Below are 18,917 nucleotides of genomic sequence, written 5' to 3' on the forward strand. Positions count from 1 at the left end.
CTAATGACCTTGGGCTTCAAGCCAGTGACTGTAGGGTCATGTCTATGATTCCCACGCTCAAGCCAGGGACCCTGCACTCAAACTGATGAGCCCACGCTCAAGCAGTAACCTTGGGGTTTCAATCCTGGGTCCTCAGTGTCCTAGGTCAATGCTCTCTATTCATTGCGCCACCACCTGATCAGGCTCAAAAAATACATTTTAAAAAAGAAAGAAAGCCGGCCCTGGCCAGTTGGCTCAGTGGTAGAGCGTTGGCCTGGCATGTGGATGTCCCAGGTTCAATTCCCAGTCAGGGCACACAGGAGAAGTGCTTATCTGCTTCTCCATCTCTCCCCCTCTTGCTTCTCTCTCTCTTTCCTCTCCTCTCCTCCTGCAGCCAAGGCTTGATTAGAGTGAGTTGGCTCCAAGTGCTGAGGATGGCTCCATGGCCTCTGTCTCAGGCGCTAAAAAATGGCTCCAGTTGTAATGGAGCAATGGCCCAGATGGGCAGAGCATCGCCCGCTAGTGGGTTTGCAGGGTGGATCCCGGTCGGGCACATGCGGGAGTCTCTCTGTCTCCCCTCCTCTTACTAAGATAAAAAGACATTTTATTTTAAAAATATTTAAAAAGAAAGGAAGAGCAGAAATTACCAGCCAGCCAAGGCCCTGGAAGCTGACGTAGAGCTCGTGGCGATGGCAAACCTGCCGACCATGGGAGCCGTGGACGTCATCTGCAGGGGACAGATGGTGCAAGGTCTTTTCTGGGGTCCTGCTTTGTGCAGCTACCACTGGGCTCCCAGGGTGGGGACGCCCTGATGGACACATTTGTGGAATAAATGATGGGAAACTAAACCATCTGGTCTCATGAAGCCCATCCCTCAGCTCTGCCATAAACAGCCCAGGGGACTTTTCTGCCTCCTGAGACCCCTGCTGCCCTCACCCCACCTGTCCCGCCACACCCACTCCACAGGGTCCAGCAGCTCCCACTGAGGCCAGCCAAACAGCCGACTCCCAGGAAGGGAAGGGAGGCACATGGTCGGGTCAGGCCCATCTGATCCTGAGGGGCTGACTGGTGGGGAGACCTCCGCCTAAACGACCGTGCACCCCGCAGGGTACCTGGGAGAGAACCGAGGGCCCCAGCGGGCGGCGCTGCCCGGAGGAAGGGCACCTGGTTTGGACGGAGACTTCTGGGAAGGCCTGGTGGCCTGGTGAGGCAGGGGACTGCAAAGAAGGGACTTCCCGGGGGCAGGGAGGCCTGAGAGACAGTGCCGTGGCCGGCCCACAGTGGGCATGGGCAAAGGAGGGCGTGAGGAAAGGTAGCTGGAGGGTGGCCATTGGCTTGACCCGTCCTGAGGGCAGGGAGATTCTGTCGCCGCCACTGGTCCTCAGCCAGAAGCCTGCGGGGCTCAGCCCAGACCGTCCCCGCCGCTCACCAAAGATCCCTGGGAGCTTGTTCGGCTGCGGCAGCTCGTTGGTTTTTTTTGGCAGCCTCCTCCTCAGGGGCCTCACTGCCCGAGGGACTCGGATGGGGCTGGGGCTCGCCCTGAAAAAGGTGACCATGAAAGGCTGTTTGGAGTTCGATGCCTGCTGCCCCAGCAGCCCGGCCAGGCCCGGATCCACACTGTGCCCTGAGACAGAGAGAGGAAAGGGGGTGGTCACTGGAGGGCAGTGGCTCTGCACGTGGACATGGCAGGGCCTGGGCGGGACCAGGAGCATAAAAGCTGAGGACTGAGGGGACCCACTGTGCCTCGGTTTCCTCATCTGAAGACCAGAGTCCCAAGTCCAGTTCCAGCCCCCAGCAGGCAGGTCTGAGGGAGATTGTGGGAGGAGGGCCTTGCGAACCATAGGGTCAGCAGTAGTGACGGTCGTGTACACGGCCATTCGTGAAGCTCTTACAGGACTCGGTGTCATATCACACTGATGGTCTCGCTCGTCTTTTTTTTTTTTTTTTTTCCTGTAGTTGGAAACGGGGAGGCAGTCAGACAGACTTCCGCATGTGCCCGACTGGGATCCACCAGGCATGCCCAGGGGGCAATGCTCTGCCCATCTGGGGCGTCGCTCTGTTGCAGCCAGAGCCATTCTAGTGCCTGAGGCAGAGGCCATGGAGCCATCCTCAGCGCCCGGGCCAACTTTGCTCCAATGAAGCCTCGGCTGCGGGAGGGGAAGAGAGAGACAGAGAGGAAGGAGAGGGGGAGGGGTGGAGAAGCAGATGGGCGCTTCTCCTGTGTGCCCTGGCCAGGAATCAAACCCGGGACTCCTGCATGCCAGGCTAATGCTCTACCACTGAGCCAACCAGCCAGGGCTTCTCACTCATCTTTATAGTAATCCTGGGCCTCACATGTCACGGAGAACCTTCAGTCACTCTGTGATACCCCAGAGCCACACGACTAGGGACCCACCTTGGTCTGAGGACTCCTAGGCCTGAGGTGTACCTTCCCCCCATATTTCTGGGGGTGTCAATGTAGGACTGATGACACCCAGCTGACTGGAGCAGCTTCCAGGGTGCAGTGCCCAACAGCAGGGCACTCGCTGTTTCCTGATGCCCCAGACACCAGGCTCAGTGGGGCAGAGACACTGGACCCAAGTCCCGGAGCCTGGGTTTAACCCTCGTCGGTCTAATTCCAGAGCCCAAGTCCTTATCCACAAGGCCCGGTTAGTGGCTAAAGAAAAGAGAGGGCTGCGGGCAGGGACACGATGGGGCCTCAGCCCTAGGAAGAGTGAGGTCTATAAAAATGGCATTTCACCCACAGCTGCTTAAAGACCGAGGCCGCCGTGAAAAACAGTCATTAGCCCTGCAGATGTCGGCTCCACCAAAAAAACGCTTCCTGGACTCTGTATTCCCAAATGACCTCTTGATGTTTTAATTGTCAAAGCAATATAATGACAAGTGTAAAGAGACTTTTAAGAAAAACTATCACGCCTGACCTGTGGTGGTGCAGTGGATAAAGCGTCAACCTGGAAACACTGAGGTCGCCAGTCCAAAACCCTGGGCTTGCCTGGTCAAGGCACATATGGGAGTTGATGCTTCCTGCTCCTCCCCCTTCTCTCTCTCTCTCTCTCTCTCTCTCTCTCTCTCTCTCTCTCTCTCTTTCTCTCTCTCTCTCCCCTCTCCTCTCTAAAATAAAAAAAGAAAAGAAAAAAAAGAAAAACTATCACTATTACCGTAATTTACTTAGAGATTAACTTATCATTAGACATGTAGGTTACTTCCTGGCTTTTATTATAAAGATGAGAATGAGATAGAACCTCTTCATTTTCTTTTCCTGTGGAATTTTAACAACAGGAGCGTGATTACTAACCCATTTTTCTGTTTCTTAAAACACAGGGCCCAGCCCTGGTTGGTTTGCTCCGTGGACAGAGCGTTGTCCTGGCATGCCAAGGTCGCAGGTTTGGCTCCTGGTCAGGGCACATATGAGAAACCATCAGTGAGTGTACAACTAAAATGGAACAACTAAATGGAACAATGAGTTGGTGCTTCTCTCTTTCTCCCTTCCTCTCTTTCTCTTAAATCAATGGAAAATTTTGGGCCCTGGCCGGTTGGCTCAGCGGTAGAGCGTCGGCCTGGCGTGCAGGGGACCCAGATTCGATTCCCGGCCAGGGCACATAGGAGAAGTGCCCATTTGCTTCTCCACCCCCACCCCTCCTTCCTCTCTGTCTCTCTCTTCCCCTCCTGCAGCCGAGGCTCCATTGGAGCAAAGATGGCCCGGGCGCTGGGGATGGCTCCTTGGCCTCTGCCCCAGGCGCTAGAGTGGCTCTGGTCGCACAGAGCAACGCCCCGGAGGGGCAGAGCATCGCCCCCTGGTGGGCGTGCCAGGTGGATCCCGGTCGGGTGCATGCGGGAGACTGTCTGACTGTCTCTCCCCGTTTCCAGCTTCAGAAGAAAATTAAAAAAAATAAAAAATAAAAAAAATTGAGCCCTGGCCGGTTGGCTCAGCGGTAGAGCGTCGGCCTAGCGTGCGGAGGACCCGGGTTCGATTCCCGGCCAGGGCACACAGGAGAAGCGCCCATTTGCTTCTCCACCCCTCTGCCGCGCTTTCCTCTCTGTCTCTCTCTTCCCCTCCCGCAGCCAAGGCTCCACTGGAGCAGAGATGGCCCGGGCGCTGGGGATGGCTCTGTGGCCTCTGCCTCAGGCGCTAGAGTGGCTCTGGTCGCAACATGGCGACGCCCAGGATGGGCAGAGCATCGCCCCCTGGTGGGCAGAGCATCGCCCCTGGTGGGCGTGCCGGGTGGATCCCGGTCGGGCGCATGCGGGAGTCTGTCTGACTGTCTCTCCCTGTTTCCAGCTTCAGAAAAATGAAAAAAAAAAAAAAAAAAAAATTGAAAAAACCAACAGAGCCGGCCAACTGTTTCAGTTCCGTGTACACTTCCCTCAGTGTTGCACTGATTCACACACATACATGTACATGTCTGTACATAAACACACACATGCATTATATATACAGGGTACATATGTCCACATATGTAGGTAAATATATATATATTTCTTCCATTAGCAGGTCTACTGTGATTCTCCATTACCCACTACAGGTCAAAGACATTGCCTGCCCCGCCCACAGTCCTGCTCAAAGGGCAGCTTTAAACAGCTGAGTTTTAGACCTGAGTCCATGAGCCTTAGTGAACTGAACAACTAATTAATTCTCAACTAACCCTTTGACCTATGACATCACTGCCACAAACAAGGCGCTGGGCCCATCAGAGGCTCCATGCAGGACTGAACCCACTAAGACAGGAGGGTGTAGCTGCAGGAGCTGTCGCTGGAAGGAGCCCAGACAGAGCCATTCGGTAGAGTTTGGGTCATGGCAAGTCCTAGCCATGAGGAAGCAGCAGAACCATGAGGACACGCAGATGCGGACGGGGGGAGGCCAGTGAGGCGAGGGTGAGGAGGCAACAGTGGGGACAGGAGCGGACGGGGGACGGGGGGCTGTCGTCAGCACGGCGCTGGAGCGGAGCTCCATGGCCTGACTGACACATGACGGCCGTGGGCCCAGGCAGCCCTCCAGGCCTGTGGGTGCTGCTGCCACTGTCCCTCTTCCCTGGAGAGCCCCGGCCACTGAGGGGTCAGTAGGAACAGATAATGCTCAGTCGCCAGCCCCTCCAAGACGTCCTTCACGGCCTCCACAGGATCCGTTTAGAACTCGGCATGGGCACGAGCGCTGCTGGTGAAGCTGCTGATGCCGCCCTCAGCCCGCAGGGGCCCAGTGGCCGGCCAGCAGGGACGCAGTGTACAGCAACGCCTCCAGGAGCTGCGGAGTGGCCGTCTGGTGCTGCTTCTGCAGCTAGCTGTGTGCGCCCCAGGACATGCATCACAGGACAGGTCGGGCACCCAGGCAGTGACACATCAGCCTGCTGATGCCCCATGCCATCTGGCATCTAGCCTTCCTCGCCAACCCGAGAGGCACTGGAAGCACTGAGCCTCCTGGCCCCAGGAACTGCAGACAGCAGAGGAACCTGGCCCAGGAATGTCCGCCCTGATGGGGAGGGAGCTGGGTCTGCACCGACAGTCTGGTCCAGTGCACAGAGGCCTGTGGGCACCACTAGGGGAAGGCTCAGTCACAGGTCCCCTTGGGCCCCAATGCTGAGCTTCCTCCCCAGGTGGCCTGCTCCAGTTCCAAGCCTATAAATCACTTTTACGTTTCAGCGGTTCCCACACCTGTCTCCCCAGCAGGCACCTGTCCTGGAATGACATTTTTATGGACATCCGCCAGGGCAATCAATGATAACAAGGCCCAGCAAGAACTCCTCATTTCCTACCTCAATCCTGCCCCTTCTCCATTCTTCCCCAATGCAGGTAAAGAAGAAATATGTATTTAAAAAAAATCCACTTGCACACCAAGAACAGACTGATGATGTCAGAGGGGAGGGGACTGGAGGACCAGGTGCAAAAGGTGAAGGGACAGAATAGTCACAGGATGTGAAGGACAGCACAGGGACGAGAATCAATAGCGTTGCAATAACCGTGTATGGTGCCAGGTGGGCGCTGGAAATGCCGGGGAACACTGTCAAATGTGTGACTGTCTAACCACTGTGGTACGTTTGTCACAACTAATGAACCAATACTTGTATCTTCCTCTTAACAGCACATTTATTCAGATTTCACTAGTTTTCCCCACTGTCCTCGTCTCTCCCAGGACCCCACCCAGGACCCCACAGGGCACTGAGTCATCACAACTCCTCACGCCCCTCTGGGCTGTGACGGTTCCTCCAGCTGCCCTTGTTTCTGATGACCTTGACAGTTTGGGGAGGCACTTGTCAGGCACGCTGTGGGCTGTCCTTCAGTTTGGGTTTGGTCGTGTTTTTCTCAGTTACACAGGGGTTAAGGGTTTTGGGAAAGGACGGAGAAGTGTCCTTCTCATTCCCTCATGTCCAGGGGACACAGGAACACTGAGTTATTCACAGGAACCCTGATCTCCTGGCTGAGGTCATGCTGGTCGGCTTTCTCCACCATCAAGTGACCTTCCCTCCCGCTACCACTGTCTGGGAAGCCGGTCACTCAGGGTGGCCCACACTGAAGGGCGGGGAGGGATCCCACACCTCCTCGAGGGGTCGTCTATAGAAAGCTGGATCAGATCCTGCCATTCTCCCCTGTTACTAAATTCAAGAAGCTCCTAACAACTCCAGCATCTCACCCTGGTTTTCCGTAATTCCGAATGCCCCCTGCCCGCCTCTCCCACTCTCCTGTCCTTCCATCCTCTCCCTGAACCACTCGGCTCCAGCCATGGTGGTCCCTTGATGTAGTCACACGCCAATCCGGGCTCACCTTCAGGCTTTCTGTCCCCACTGCCTGGGACAGAGGAGGCTCTGCCCCCAAACATCCGGTGAATGAATGAATGCACTCCTCCTACAGAGGAGAAAACAGAGGCCCAGAAGGGTGAGTAGCCTGCCAAGGCTGCAGTTAGGAAGCTGCAGAGCTGGGATGCACCCAGACCTCTCTGGTCAGAGCCCCAGGAGAAGGTTCTCTGCTGGACCTGAGTCTTACAACAGAGCAACGCCCCAGAGGGGCAGAGCATCGCCCCCTGGTGGGCATGCAGGGTGGATCCCGGTCGGGCGTATGTGGGAGTCTGTCTGACTGCCTCCCCGTTTCCAGCTTCGGAAAAAGGAAAAAAAAATTTTTTTTAATTGAAAAAGAAAAGAAAGTAATCATACAAAATCACTGTATTGTGATGAGTGCCGTGAAGGAATTCAGGAGAGGGATAATGCAGGGAGGGCACGTAGGAGTCATTTTACATTGAAATAATTTTAGATTATTTAGATTTATTTTTTTCCTCTTTTTTTGGGTATTTTTCTGAAGCTGGAAAGGGGGAGAGACAGTCAGACAGACTCCCGCATGTGCCCGACCGGGATCCACCCAGCACGCCCACCAGGGAGCGACGCTCTGCCCACCAGGGGGCGATGCTCTGCCCCTCTGGGGCGTCGTTCTGCTGCGACCAGAGCCACTCTAGCGCCTGGGGCAGAGGCCAAGGAGCCATCCCCAGCGCCTGGGCCCTCTTTGCTCCAATGGAGCCCTGGCTGCGGGAGGGGAAGAGAAAGACAGAGAGGAAGGAGGGGGGCGTGGAGAAGCAAATGGGCGCTTCTCCTATGTGCCCTGGCCGGGAATTGAACCCGGGTCCCCCGCACGCCAGGCCGACACTCTACCGCTGAGCCAACCGGCCAGGGCCAGATTATTTAGATTTAGAGAAAAGCTGTAGGAAGACTAGTGCAGAGACTTCCTAGATACTCTCTGTCCAGCTTGCCCTGAGGATAACGTCTCACATAAGCAAACCATAGTACAATGAGCCAAACTGGGAATTTGATATCGATATAATACCATTAACTAAATACTGACTTTTCTTGAATTGTACCAGTTTTTCCACTAATGTTCCTTTTCTGATCCAAGATCCAATCTAGGATTGCACATGGCATGTGGTTGTTAGGTGTCGTTGGTCTCCTCTGATCTGTGACATTGCTAAGTCTTTTCTTGTCTTTCATGACCTTGACACTTTTGAAGAGCACTGGTCAGTTATTTTGTAGCGTGTCCTCCACGTGAGTTTATCTGATGCTTTAAATTAGACTGAAATTAAAAATTTTGGAGAAGCATACCACAGAAATGATGTCCCCTTTTAAGAATATAAAATTGTAAGGCACAGCAAATAATTAGCATGTTAATGTTGTTAGAACCGTGTTATTCAGTGAAAAAGAAAATGGAAATATAAGATTTAAGGCAGGGGTCTGACCAGGCAGTGGCGCAGTGGATAGAGCGTTGGACTGGGATGTGGAAGACCCAGGTTCGAGACCCCGAGGTCACCAGCTTGAGCGCGGGCTCATCTGGTTTGAGCAAAAGCCCACCAGCTTGAACCTAAGGTCTCCGGCTTGAGCAAGGGGTTACTCGGTCTGCTGAAGGCCCCCGGTCAAGGCACATATGAGAAAGCAATCAATGAACAACTAAGGTGTTGCAATGCGCAATGAAAAACTAATGATTGATGCTTCTCATCTCTCTTCCTTCCTGTCTGTCCCTGTCTATCCCTCTCTCTGACTCACTCTCTGTCTCTGTAAAAACAAACAAACAAACAAAAAAAACAAAAACAACAAAAAAAAAAGATTTAAGGCAGGGGTTGGGAACCTATGTCTCATGAGCCAGATGTGGCTCTTTTGATGACTGCATCTGGCTCGCAGACAAATCTTTAATAAAAAAATAATAACGTTAAAAATATAAAACATTCTCATGTATTACAATCCATTCATTTCCTACCATTCATGTTCATGGTTGCAGGTGGCTGGAGCCAATCACAGCTGTCCTCCAGGACAACACCAAATTTTTATTGGATAATGCCTAACGTACATGGGTTGTCGTGAGGTCAGGAAGTAAACTTCCCTCCTTTTATTTTATTTTATTTTATTTATTCATTTTAGAGAGGAGAGGGAGAGACAGAGAGAGAGAGGGAGAGGAGAGACAGAGAGAGAGAAGGGGGGGAGGAGCTGGAAGCATCAACTCCCATATGTGCCTTGACCAGGCAAGCCCAGGGTTTTGAACCAGTGACTTCAGCATTTCCAGGTCGACATTTTATCCACTGCACCACCACAGGCCAGGCGACCTCCCTCCTTTTTTTTTTTTTTTTTTTTTTTTGTATTTTTCTGAAGGTAGAAACGGGGAGAGACAGACAGACTCCCACATGTGCCCAACCAGGATCCACTCGGCACACCCATCAGGGGGCGACGCTCTGCCCACCAGGGGGTGATGCTCTGCCCCTCCGGGGCATTCGCTCTGTTGCTACCAGAGCCACTCCAGCGCCTGGGGCAGAGGCGAAGGAGCCATCCCCAGCGCCCGGGCCATCTTTGCTCCAATGGAGCCTCACTGTGGGAGGAGAAGAGAGAGACAGAGAGGAAGGAGAGGGGGAGGGGTGGAGAAGCAGATGAGCGCTTCTCCTGTGTGCCCTGGCCAGGAATCGAACCCGGGACTTCTGCATGCCAGGCCGACGCTCTACCACTGAGCCAACCGGCCAGGGCCAACTTCCCCCCTTTTAGTCAAGTAGTCAGCTAGCTAATTGCAGAAACCCTTTTTTTTTTGCATTTTTCCAAAGCTGGAAATGGGGAGGCAGTCAGACAGACTCCCACATGCGCCCGACCGGGATCCACCCGGCATTCCCACCAGGGGGCGATGCCCTGCCCCTCTGGGGCATTGCTCTGTTGCATCCAGAGCCATCCTAGCACCTGAGGCAGAGGCCACAGAGCCATCCTCAGTGTGCGGGCCATCCTTGCTCCAGTGGGGCCTTGGCTGCGGGAGGGGAAGAGAGAGACAGAGAGGAAGGAGAGGGGGAGGGGTGGAGAGGCAGATGGGCGCTTCTCCTGTGTGCCCTGGTTGGGAATCGAACCCGGGACTCCTGCATGCCAGGCCGACGCTCTACCACTGAGCCAACCGGCCAGGGCACAGAAACCCTTTTGACAAAGAAGATGGCTAAAAGAAAAAAAGATGAGGAGTATTGTACTTTTCAGCAGGAATGGACAGAAGAATTCGCCTTTGTGGAGAGAGCAGGTTCTGCAGTGTGTCTAATATGCAATGATAAAATTGCATCAATGAAACGGTCAAATATAAAGCAGCACTTTGACACATGCCATACTACATTTGCATCGAAATATCCAGCGGGGGACAGCAGGAAGAAAGCATTTCAAGAGCTACTGTGCAGAGTGCATGCTAGTCAGCAGCAACTTTGTGTTTGGACCCAAAAAAGGTGCCTGGAATTCAGCTAGCTTTGCTGGTGCTTTAGCAATTGTGAGAAACGGGAAGCCATTCACAGGTGGGGAGTATGCCAAAACATTCATGCTTGATGTTGCCAATGAACTTTTTGACGACTTTTCGGATAAAGACAAGATAATCAAACGAATAAAAAACATGCCTCTGTCGGCAAGAACTGTTCATGATCGTACCATCATGATGGCAAATCAAAATGAGGCAACACAAGTGAAGGACATAAATACAGCACCATTCTTTTCTCTCGCTTTGGATGAGTCAACAGACGTAAGCCATTTAACCCAGTTCAGTGTGATTGTAAGGTATGCTGTCGGTGACACACTACGTGAGGAAAGTCTTGCTGTTTTGCCTATGAAAGAGACAAGAGGGGAGGATTTACTCAAGTCTTTCACTGAGGTCGCTAAAGAAAAAATCTACAGATGGATAAACTTATTTTGGTGTGTACTGATGGTGCTCCGTGCATGGTGGAGAAAAACAGAGGATTCATAGCGTTTCTTTGTGAACATGAAAAGAGACCCATCCTAAGTTGTCACTGCATCCTACATCAGGAGGCGCTTTGTGCTCAAATGTGTGGCGAGCAGCTTGGTGAGGTGATGTCGCTGGTCATTTGGGCGGTCAACTTTATTGTTGCCCGAGCTTTAAATGATTGCCAGTTTAAAACACTGCTGGATGAAGTTGGGAATAATTATCCTGGTCTGCTTCTGCACAGCAATGTGCGTTGGTTGTCAAGAGGGAAGGTGCTCAGCCATTTCACAGCTTGTCTGAGCTAAATCCGGACTTTTCTTGAAATGAAAAGCTTCGAGGATCCTGAGTTAGCTAACACTGAATGGCTCCTGAAGTTCTACTATCTTGTGGACATGATTGAACATCTGAACCAGCTCAATGTGAAAATGCAAGGCATTGGAAATACAGTCTTATCCCTTCAATAAGCAGTGTTTGCATTTGAAAACAAGCTGGAACTCTTCATTCCCGACATTGAAATGGGTCGTTTACTACACTTTGAAAAACTGGGAGAGTTTAAAGATGCATGCACAGCAAGTGACCCTGCTCAACATCTTGATCTCTAGCAGCTAGCAAGCTTCACATCTAATCTCCTGAAGTCATTCAAAGTGCGCTTTGGAGAATTTTGTGAGTGAACTCGTCTTTTTAAGTTCATCACCCATCCACACAAGTGTGCAGTGGACAGCGTCGACCTGAGTTACATCCCCGGTATCTCCGTCAGAGATTTTGAGCTACAAGCTGCTGACCTGAAGGCCTCAGACATGTAGGTGAATAAGTTCAAGTCACTGAATGAAGATTTGGAAAGACTTGCATGACAGCAAGCAGAGTTGGCGAGCAAACACAAGTGGGGAGAAATGAAAAAAACTTCAACCCGCAGACCAGCTGATGGTCAAAACTTGGAACATGCTTCCCATCACATACCACACCCTGCAGTGTGAGTATTGCTGTACTTACAATGTTTGGCTCTACGTATGCATATGAGCAGTCTTTCTCACATCTGAAGAACATTAAGACCAATCTACGGCCTGACCAGGCGGTGGCGCAGTGGATAGAGCATCGAACTGGGATGCCGAGGACCCAGGTTCAAGACCGCAAGGTCACCAGCTTGAGCGCGGGCTCATCTGGTTTGAGCAAAAGCCCACCAGCTTAGACCCAAGGTTGCTGACTCGAGCAAGGGGTCACTTGGTCTGCTGAAGGCCCGTGGTCAAGGCACATATGAGAAAGCAATCAATGAACAACTAAGGTGTCGCAATGCGCAACAAAAAACTAATGATTGATGCTTCTCATCTCTTTGTTCCTGTCTGTCTGTCCCTGTCTATCCCTCTGATTCTCTCTCTGTCTCTGTAAAAAAAATCAAAAAACAAACAAACAAACAAAAACAACCTACAATCATGTTTAATGGATGGAAGTCTCAAAACCTGTATGAAGCTTAATCTCACCACATATCAACCAGACTACAAAGCCATCAGCAAAAACGATGCAGCACCAGAAGTCGCATTAATGGTAAGAAGTACTTTATTCATCATTGGTTAGCAACAGCATAACAATGTTATTAAAAAGAATTCAGAGACTTATTGTACTTTAAAAGTGTTGGTATTACATAAAATGCACACATTTACTTGTATTTAGTGTTAAACATATTGTATGGCTCTCACGGAATTACATTTTAAACATGTGGCGTAGGCCCTGGCCGGTTGGCTCAGTGGTAGAGCGTCGGCCTGGCATGCAGGAGTCCCAGGTTCGATTCCCAACCAGGGCACACAGGAGAAGCGCCCATCTGCTTCTCTACTCCTCCCCCTCTCCTTCCTCTCTGTCTCTATCTTCCCCTCCCGCAGCCAAGGCTCCACTGGAGCGAAGTTTGCCCAGGCACTGAGGATGGCTCTGTGGCCTCTGCCTCAGGCACTAGAATGGCTCTGATTGAGGCAGAGCGACGCCCCAAGATGGGCAGAGCATTGCCCCCTGGTGGGCATGCCGGGTGGATCCCGGTCGGGCACATGCGGGAGTCTGTCTGACTGCCTCCCCGTTTCCAGGTTCGGAAAAATACAAAAAAAAAAAAAAAAAAAAAAATGTGGCGTTCGTGGCTCTCTCAGCCAAAAAGGTTCCCGACACCTGATTTAAGGTTTAAGTAAAAGCCTATAATCCTAATTGAATTGGAAATATTAGTTTGAAGTCATGATTTTTTTTTCTCTTAAAAAATATATGTTCCCTGGCCTTGGCTGGTTAGCTCAGAGGTAGGTAGATTGTTGACCTGGCATGTGGAAGTCTCTGGTTCAAATCCCGGTCAGGCCTGACCAGGCGGTGGTACAGTGGATAGAGCATCGCACTGGAATGCGGGGGACCCAGGTTTGAGACCCTGAAGTTGCCAGCTTGACTGCGAGCTCATCTGGCTTGAGCATAAAAAACAAAAACAAAAAACTCTCACCAGCTTGGACCCAAGGTCGCTGGCTCGAGCAAGGGGTTACTCAGTTTGCTGAAGGCCCGCGGTCAAGGCACATATGAGAAAGCAATCAATGAACAACTAAGGTGTCACAACGAAAAACTAATGATTGATGCTTCTCATCTCTCCGTTCCTGTCTGTCCCTATCTATCCCTCTCTCTGACATTCTCTGTCCCTGTTAAAAAACAAAAACAAAAACTAAAAAACCAAATCCTGGTCAGGGCAGACAGAAGAGGTAACCATCTGCTGCTTCTCCCCTCTCTCTCCCCCCTTCTCTCTCTCTTCCTTTTCTGTAGCCATGGCTCAATTGATTCGAGGATGTTGGGCCTGGGCACTGGGGATGGCTCCATGGCCTCTGCCTCAGGCGCTAGAGTGGCTCTGGTTGCGACAGAGCAATGCCCCAGATGGGCAGAGCATCGCCCCCTGGTGGGCATGCTGGGTGGATCCTGGTCGGGCGCATGCGGGAGTCTGTCAGCCTCCCCGTTTCCAACTTCAGAATAGCTTGATTGTGAGCAGCCCTAGATGAGCAGAACACTGGCCCCAGATGGATCCTGGTTGGGGTACATGCAGTAGTCAGTCTCTGTATTTCCCCTACTTTCACTTAAAAAACACATATTCCCTAGCTTTGTCCACTGACAAAGCCTAGAAGTGATGGCCACACCATGCCTAGTGCCTGGTGTGCGGTCTCAGAGTACCTGGCCACCCTGTGGCTCAGGGCACGGGAGAAACTGTGGATCCCCACCCAGGGCGGGAAATGCATGAGCAGAGCCTGAAACATTTCCTACCAGAAGGCAACGGAGCTCTCAGAAACTCCTAGGAGAGAGTTAAAAATGCTCAGAAGCCAACCCAAAGAGAATTCGTAATGGTCAAAAAGGGACAATTTGAGCATCAAAGAGAACAACAAGTGCAATAGACTGCAACACAGCAGCGTCAGCAGCCGTTGTCCACCAGTGCCCCCTCGCTGAGCACTTCACTCTGGACAGGGCTCCTCAGCCCAGGCTTGACCGACACTCAGGGCCGGGCGCTTCTTTGTTGTGGGGCTGTCCTGTGCGTGATAGAAGATATGACAGCATCCCCAGCCTCTGTCCACAGCCAGTGGCATTGCCTTCACTTCCCCAGTTGTAACAACTAAAATATCTCCTGGGAGCGCCAAATGCCTTCTGGGAGGTTGAGAGCCACTCACTGCCTTTGGTGACTGCTAGGAATCAGTTCATTATTCTAAATCCTGGTAAGTGAGGGGAAAACAGTCAAGTCTAGAGGAAGAAAGGAACCAGTCTTACAAAGAGGTGAAGGAAGTGCAAAGGCCCCGCATGTTCCAGAAACTTCCAGGAGGCCGGAGGGGCTGGAATGTAGTGGCCCAGGGGCAAGGTGTCCAAGGCGAGGCTGGAGCAACAGGAAGGCCAGTTCACGATTCTGTTTCTCAAGAACTCAGCACAGCAATTCAAGGAATCTCTCTGATTCAGGAAGAACGTCACGAAGTTCGACCACTGCTGACGCTATGACAGTCCACGGCCTTGTGAGAGAGGTAGAAGTCCCCTGAAGTTTCCTGCGGCCGACAGACTTGACAGCCAGCTCCATGGACACCAGGGCTGGTGGGGCATGGGCCCAGGGTTGGGACACACAACTATTTCTATGGCGTCTGATGTTCTACAAAGCTCCACTTGGGGAAGCACTCAAGCTTTCTTTATTTTTAAGTATATGCGCTGCAGAAGCAAGCACTGGATTTGCTTTCTTAACCCCTTTCCTTGGTCTGGGAAAACAGAATACCAGGACCTCCCCTCTGGCCCCTGATTAAACAACCTCTGGGCCCCATGTTTGTGGGAAGGACCTCTGTGGGCAGGAGGCGGCCTCCACCGCCACGACCACCATCAACATTCTGCCTCTCCACGTCTGAGGCCCTGCACCCGCTACCGACAGCCTACACCTCCACAGGCCACACCCTGTGTCCACCAGCCCGACACCAGCATGGCTTCAGCTGTTTTTGTGCCTGGGACAAAATTTAGAGTCACCCAGATGACCTAAGTCTATCTTGTTTCTGAGCAAAAAGTAAGACTTAAATTAAGACACCCCCCCTTAAAAAAAAAAGGAAGACCCCCCTCTTTCTCCAGCCCAGAGAGGCTGTTAAGAGAATCTTCTGAGCTGTCCGCCTGTCCTTCCTGCCCTCAAACCCTTCCCCAGCCCCCAGGACCCCAGGTGGGGTCTAAGCTCAGCTCTGTGTTCCCGCCCCTGTGAGCTGGCCCTGCGGGGCCCACATGGGCTCTAGGGCTTTCTGGCTGCCAACCCCCTTCCAAGTCCCTCCCTGTCCGCTGGGCGGCCCCATCCCGTGCCTGAAGGCTGCTTCCCTCTCAGTGCAGCTATAAAAGCCCCTCGTCCTCCTCTGACCCCACACAGATCCGCTTCTGGTCTCGCCCTTCCCCATCCCAGGGTTCCCTGTCCCCGGTTCATCCCCCCACGATGGTGGGCAATTTGAGGGCAGGGACCAACTCTGTGAAGTGGACACGGAGGCTCTCAGCAGTCCACTTATTAAGTGCCCTGTGTTCCTGGGGCCCAGAGGGGAGGCTGGGCCTTTCTTCCCAAGGGCTCCTGGTCCCCAGGACAGTGGCACCCATGTCACAGTGTGTCTCCATCAGAAGCCACTCACGTTTTTTCACTTTCCTGTGGGACCTGTAGGCCCTGAGGTGGAGGGCAGCTCCCACCCCCTCCCCAGGGCCGGGGAGGCGGACAGGATGGGCCTGTCTGGCTGGTTCTGCTGGCAAGGGAGGCCGAGGGGCCCACTTCAGACCTTAAACAAGACCCAGGTCCCATGGCCTGCGCAGGCCCACGGGGGAGCCACAGGACTGACCACCTATCCATTCTGCATCCCGAAGGGCTCCCTCCCACCAGAAATCTCAGCGCTGCCGAGAGGAGGCCCAGGGTTTCGCTGCTGAGGTATTTTTAGTCAGTTCTCATTTCCGACTTTTTTCAGAGCTCTTTCCATAAATGGCTCCGCACTCATAATTACTGGTCCGGGCTCAGATGGCTTCAGACCCCAAATTAAAAGGGAACACCGCACACCCCACCACATCAAGCCCGCCAAGGCCAGAAATAGATCCAAGGGGATGTGAGCAAGGGGGACGTGATGCCTCCAGTTCAAACCTGGGAGAGAACCGGGCTGTGGGCACTTTCCAGAAAGATGTGGTCTGGGTGACACAGCTCTCTCCCTTTGGGGAGTGTGTTCCCGGGAGGAAGGGGCCGTATGTCCCCCCACCCTGTGCCTCACCCCAGAGGAGCACACCAGGGGGTGGCACATTCTTGGGCCAGAGCTAGAAAGGCCTTCAGGGCCACACTGCATAGATGGGGAAACTGAGGCCCAGAAGGGGCAGAGACTTGCCAGAGGTCACATGTCAGGTTAGGGGTCCTTCACGTGGACTTTCAGACTCAGAGCTGACATGAAATGAGTGGCCCTAGAAGGTGACAATACCAGGATGGGGTCACCTGTCTTCAAGGTTCTTCTGTCAGCAGGTGCCCCGAGAACGCCTGCTGAAGCCACCTTCCTCCAGGCGGGACCCTGCAGGGACGCGGGATCCCAGGGGAGGACCCAGGGACGTGCTGCACCCATTGTCGGCTTCCAGAAAAACAGGGAGGCCGGCCCCCCTTCGCCCACCGGCCAGGCTCCTGCACCTGGTCCCGCTTCTGCCCCACGCTAATCCCTCTTCCCTGCAACCTCGCCCAGAGACCCTGAACGCCTGACTCACAGAGACCAGGCTGCACGGCAGGGGGAGGAGCACGAAGTCAAATTTGGTCCCTGTTCCCAGGTGGCTCATGACTTCCTGGGGAGGAGGAGGAAGAGGGCGATGCACCCCTGAACCTACAGGCTAACAGCGACTAACACGATGAAGCATGGGGGCTCTAACCATGGAGAGAGCCTGTCCCTTTGGGAGGAGTTGTGGGTGGGAGGAGTCAGATTTATGGAAACCCCTGTCTCCCCCTTTTAAAAATATTTTTAAAATACATTTTTAAAGAGAGGAAGGGGGAGCCCTGGCCGGTTGGCTCAGCGGTAGAGCGTCGGCCTGGCGTGCAGGAGTCCCAGGTTCGATTCCCGGCCAGGGCACACAGGAGAAGCGAACATCTGCTTCTCCACCTCTCCCTCTCTCCTTCCTCTCTGTCTCTCTCTTCCCCTCCCGCAGCCAAGGCTCCATTGGAGCAAAGATGGCCCGGGCGCTGGGGATGGCTCCTTGGCCTCTGCCCCAGGCTCTAGAGTGGCTCTGGTCGCGACAGAGCGACGCCCCAGAGGGGCAGAGCATCGCCCCCTGGTGGGCGTGCCGGGTGGATCCCGGTCGGGCACATGCGGGAGTCTGTCTGACTGTTTCTCCCCGTTTCCAGCTTCAGAAAAATACAAAAAAAAAAAAAAAAAGAGAGAGAGAGAGGAAGGGGGAGAGAGAGAGAGAGAGAATAAGAGAGAAAGAAGGGGGGAGGAGCAGGAAGCATCAACTCCCATCTGTGCCTTGACCAGGCAAGCCCAGGATTTTGAACTGGCGACCTCAGCATTCCAGGTTGATGCTTTATCCACTGTGCCACCACAGGTCAGGCCCTGTCCCTGTCTTTTAAAAACAGAAAAGGAGGTGAGAGTAGTTTATGCAGAAGGTATACCATGAGCAAGGCACTGAGGTAGGACACAATGTACCAATCTGCTCCCATTTATGGAGTTTACACATTTGGTGGGCACCCAGCTGGCCTCACTGCACATCTCGCTTAGTCCTGCACAGCCCTGGAAGGTAGGCTCCTTAAAGGTATCTTAAAAGTGAGGAAATGGGGCCCTGGCCAGTTGGCTCAGTGGTGGAGTGTCGGCCTGGCAGATTTGATTTCCGGTCAGGGCACACAGGAGAAGTGACCATCTGCTTCTCTCTCTCCCATTTCTCTCTCTCTCTCCTCCCCTCCTGCAGCCATGGCTCAAATGGTTTGAGCAAGTTGGCTCTGGGGACTGAGGAAGATTCTGTGTCCTTGCCTCAGGCACTAAAATAGCTCAATTGCTGAGCAACGGAGCAGTGGCCCCAGATGGGCAGAGCATTGCCCAGTAGGGGGTTTGGCAGGTGGATCTCAGTTGGGGTGCATGTGGGAGTCTGTCTCTGCCTCACTGCCTCTCAGTTAATTTAAAAAAAAGTGAAGAAATGAGGGTCAGAAATTTTAAAAGGAACCTGTGTAACATCTCACAGCTCCCACATGGCAGAGTTGGGCTGAGCACCCAGGTTTAATATAGCCACAGAGGGATGTGGACAAGGATGCTCAGAGGAGCTTTATTCGTCACCCAGACTGGAAACAAGCCAAATGTCCATCAGTAGGAATGGATAAATATAGTCTAGTCATCCAACGCAATACAACTCATGAATAAGAAAACTACAGACACATTGTGATTGAATCTCAGAAAAATTATGTTGAGTGAAAAACCATATACAAGTGTATGCATTGTATGATTCCATTCACATGAAGTTCAAAGAGCAGGCCATAGGAATGTGTGGTGACAAACCAGAAAGTGGCTGCCTGAGGGGACTGGTTATTAGGACTCCCAGGGGCATTCATTTTGTATGCTCCTGTGTGGTCTGAATTTTGTATAATGAGCACATGGTATTTCTCTGTAAACGCCCCCAAAATAGACATTTTACACATAGGGTTCTGTTTACAAAATACATTCAGTACAGTCCAATTCAGCAGCACTTACTGGACCCAGTGATGGGCCAGGTCTCGGGGTGGGGGAGAGGCAGCTTCCATATAGGAGAAGAGCAGAGGATGTGCAGGGAGGGAGACC

At 52.7% G+C, this 18,917-nt stretch overlaps 1 protein-coding gene across 1 annotated transcript in view; it reads right to left on the reverse strand.

Annotated features, from left to right (window-relative positions):
* The window catches only part of LOC136331307 (bone morphogenetic protein 8B-like), a 30,389-nt gene that overhangs the window by 5,590 nt on the left and 5,882 nt on the right, over positions 1-18,917 (reverse strand). Inside the window, 2 exon segments of the mRNA XM_066269571.1 lie at positions 627-706; positions 1,409-1,603. Of these exon segments, the coding sequence (XP_066125668.1) occupies positions 627-706; positions 1,409-1,603 (275 nt within the window).

Source organism: Saccopteryx bilineata, chromosome 3 (genome assembly GCF_036850765.1).
Source record: "Saccopteryx bilineata isolate mSacBil1 chromosome 3, mSacBil1_pri_phased_curated, whole genome shotgun sequence".
In the NCBI taxonomy this organism is placed as follows: Eukaryota; Metazoa; Chordata; class Mammalia; order Chiroptera; family Emballonuridae; genus Saccopteryx; species Saccopteryx bilineata.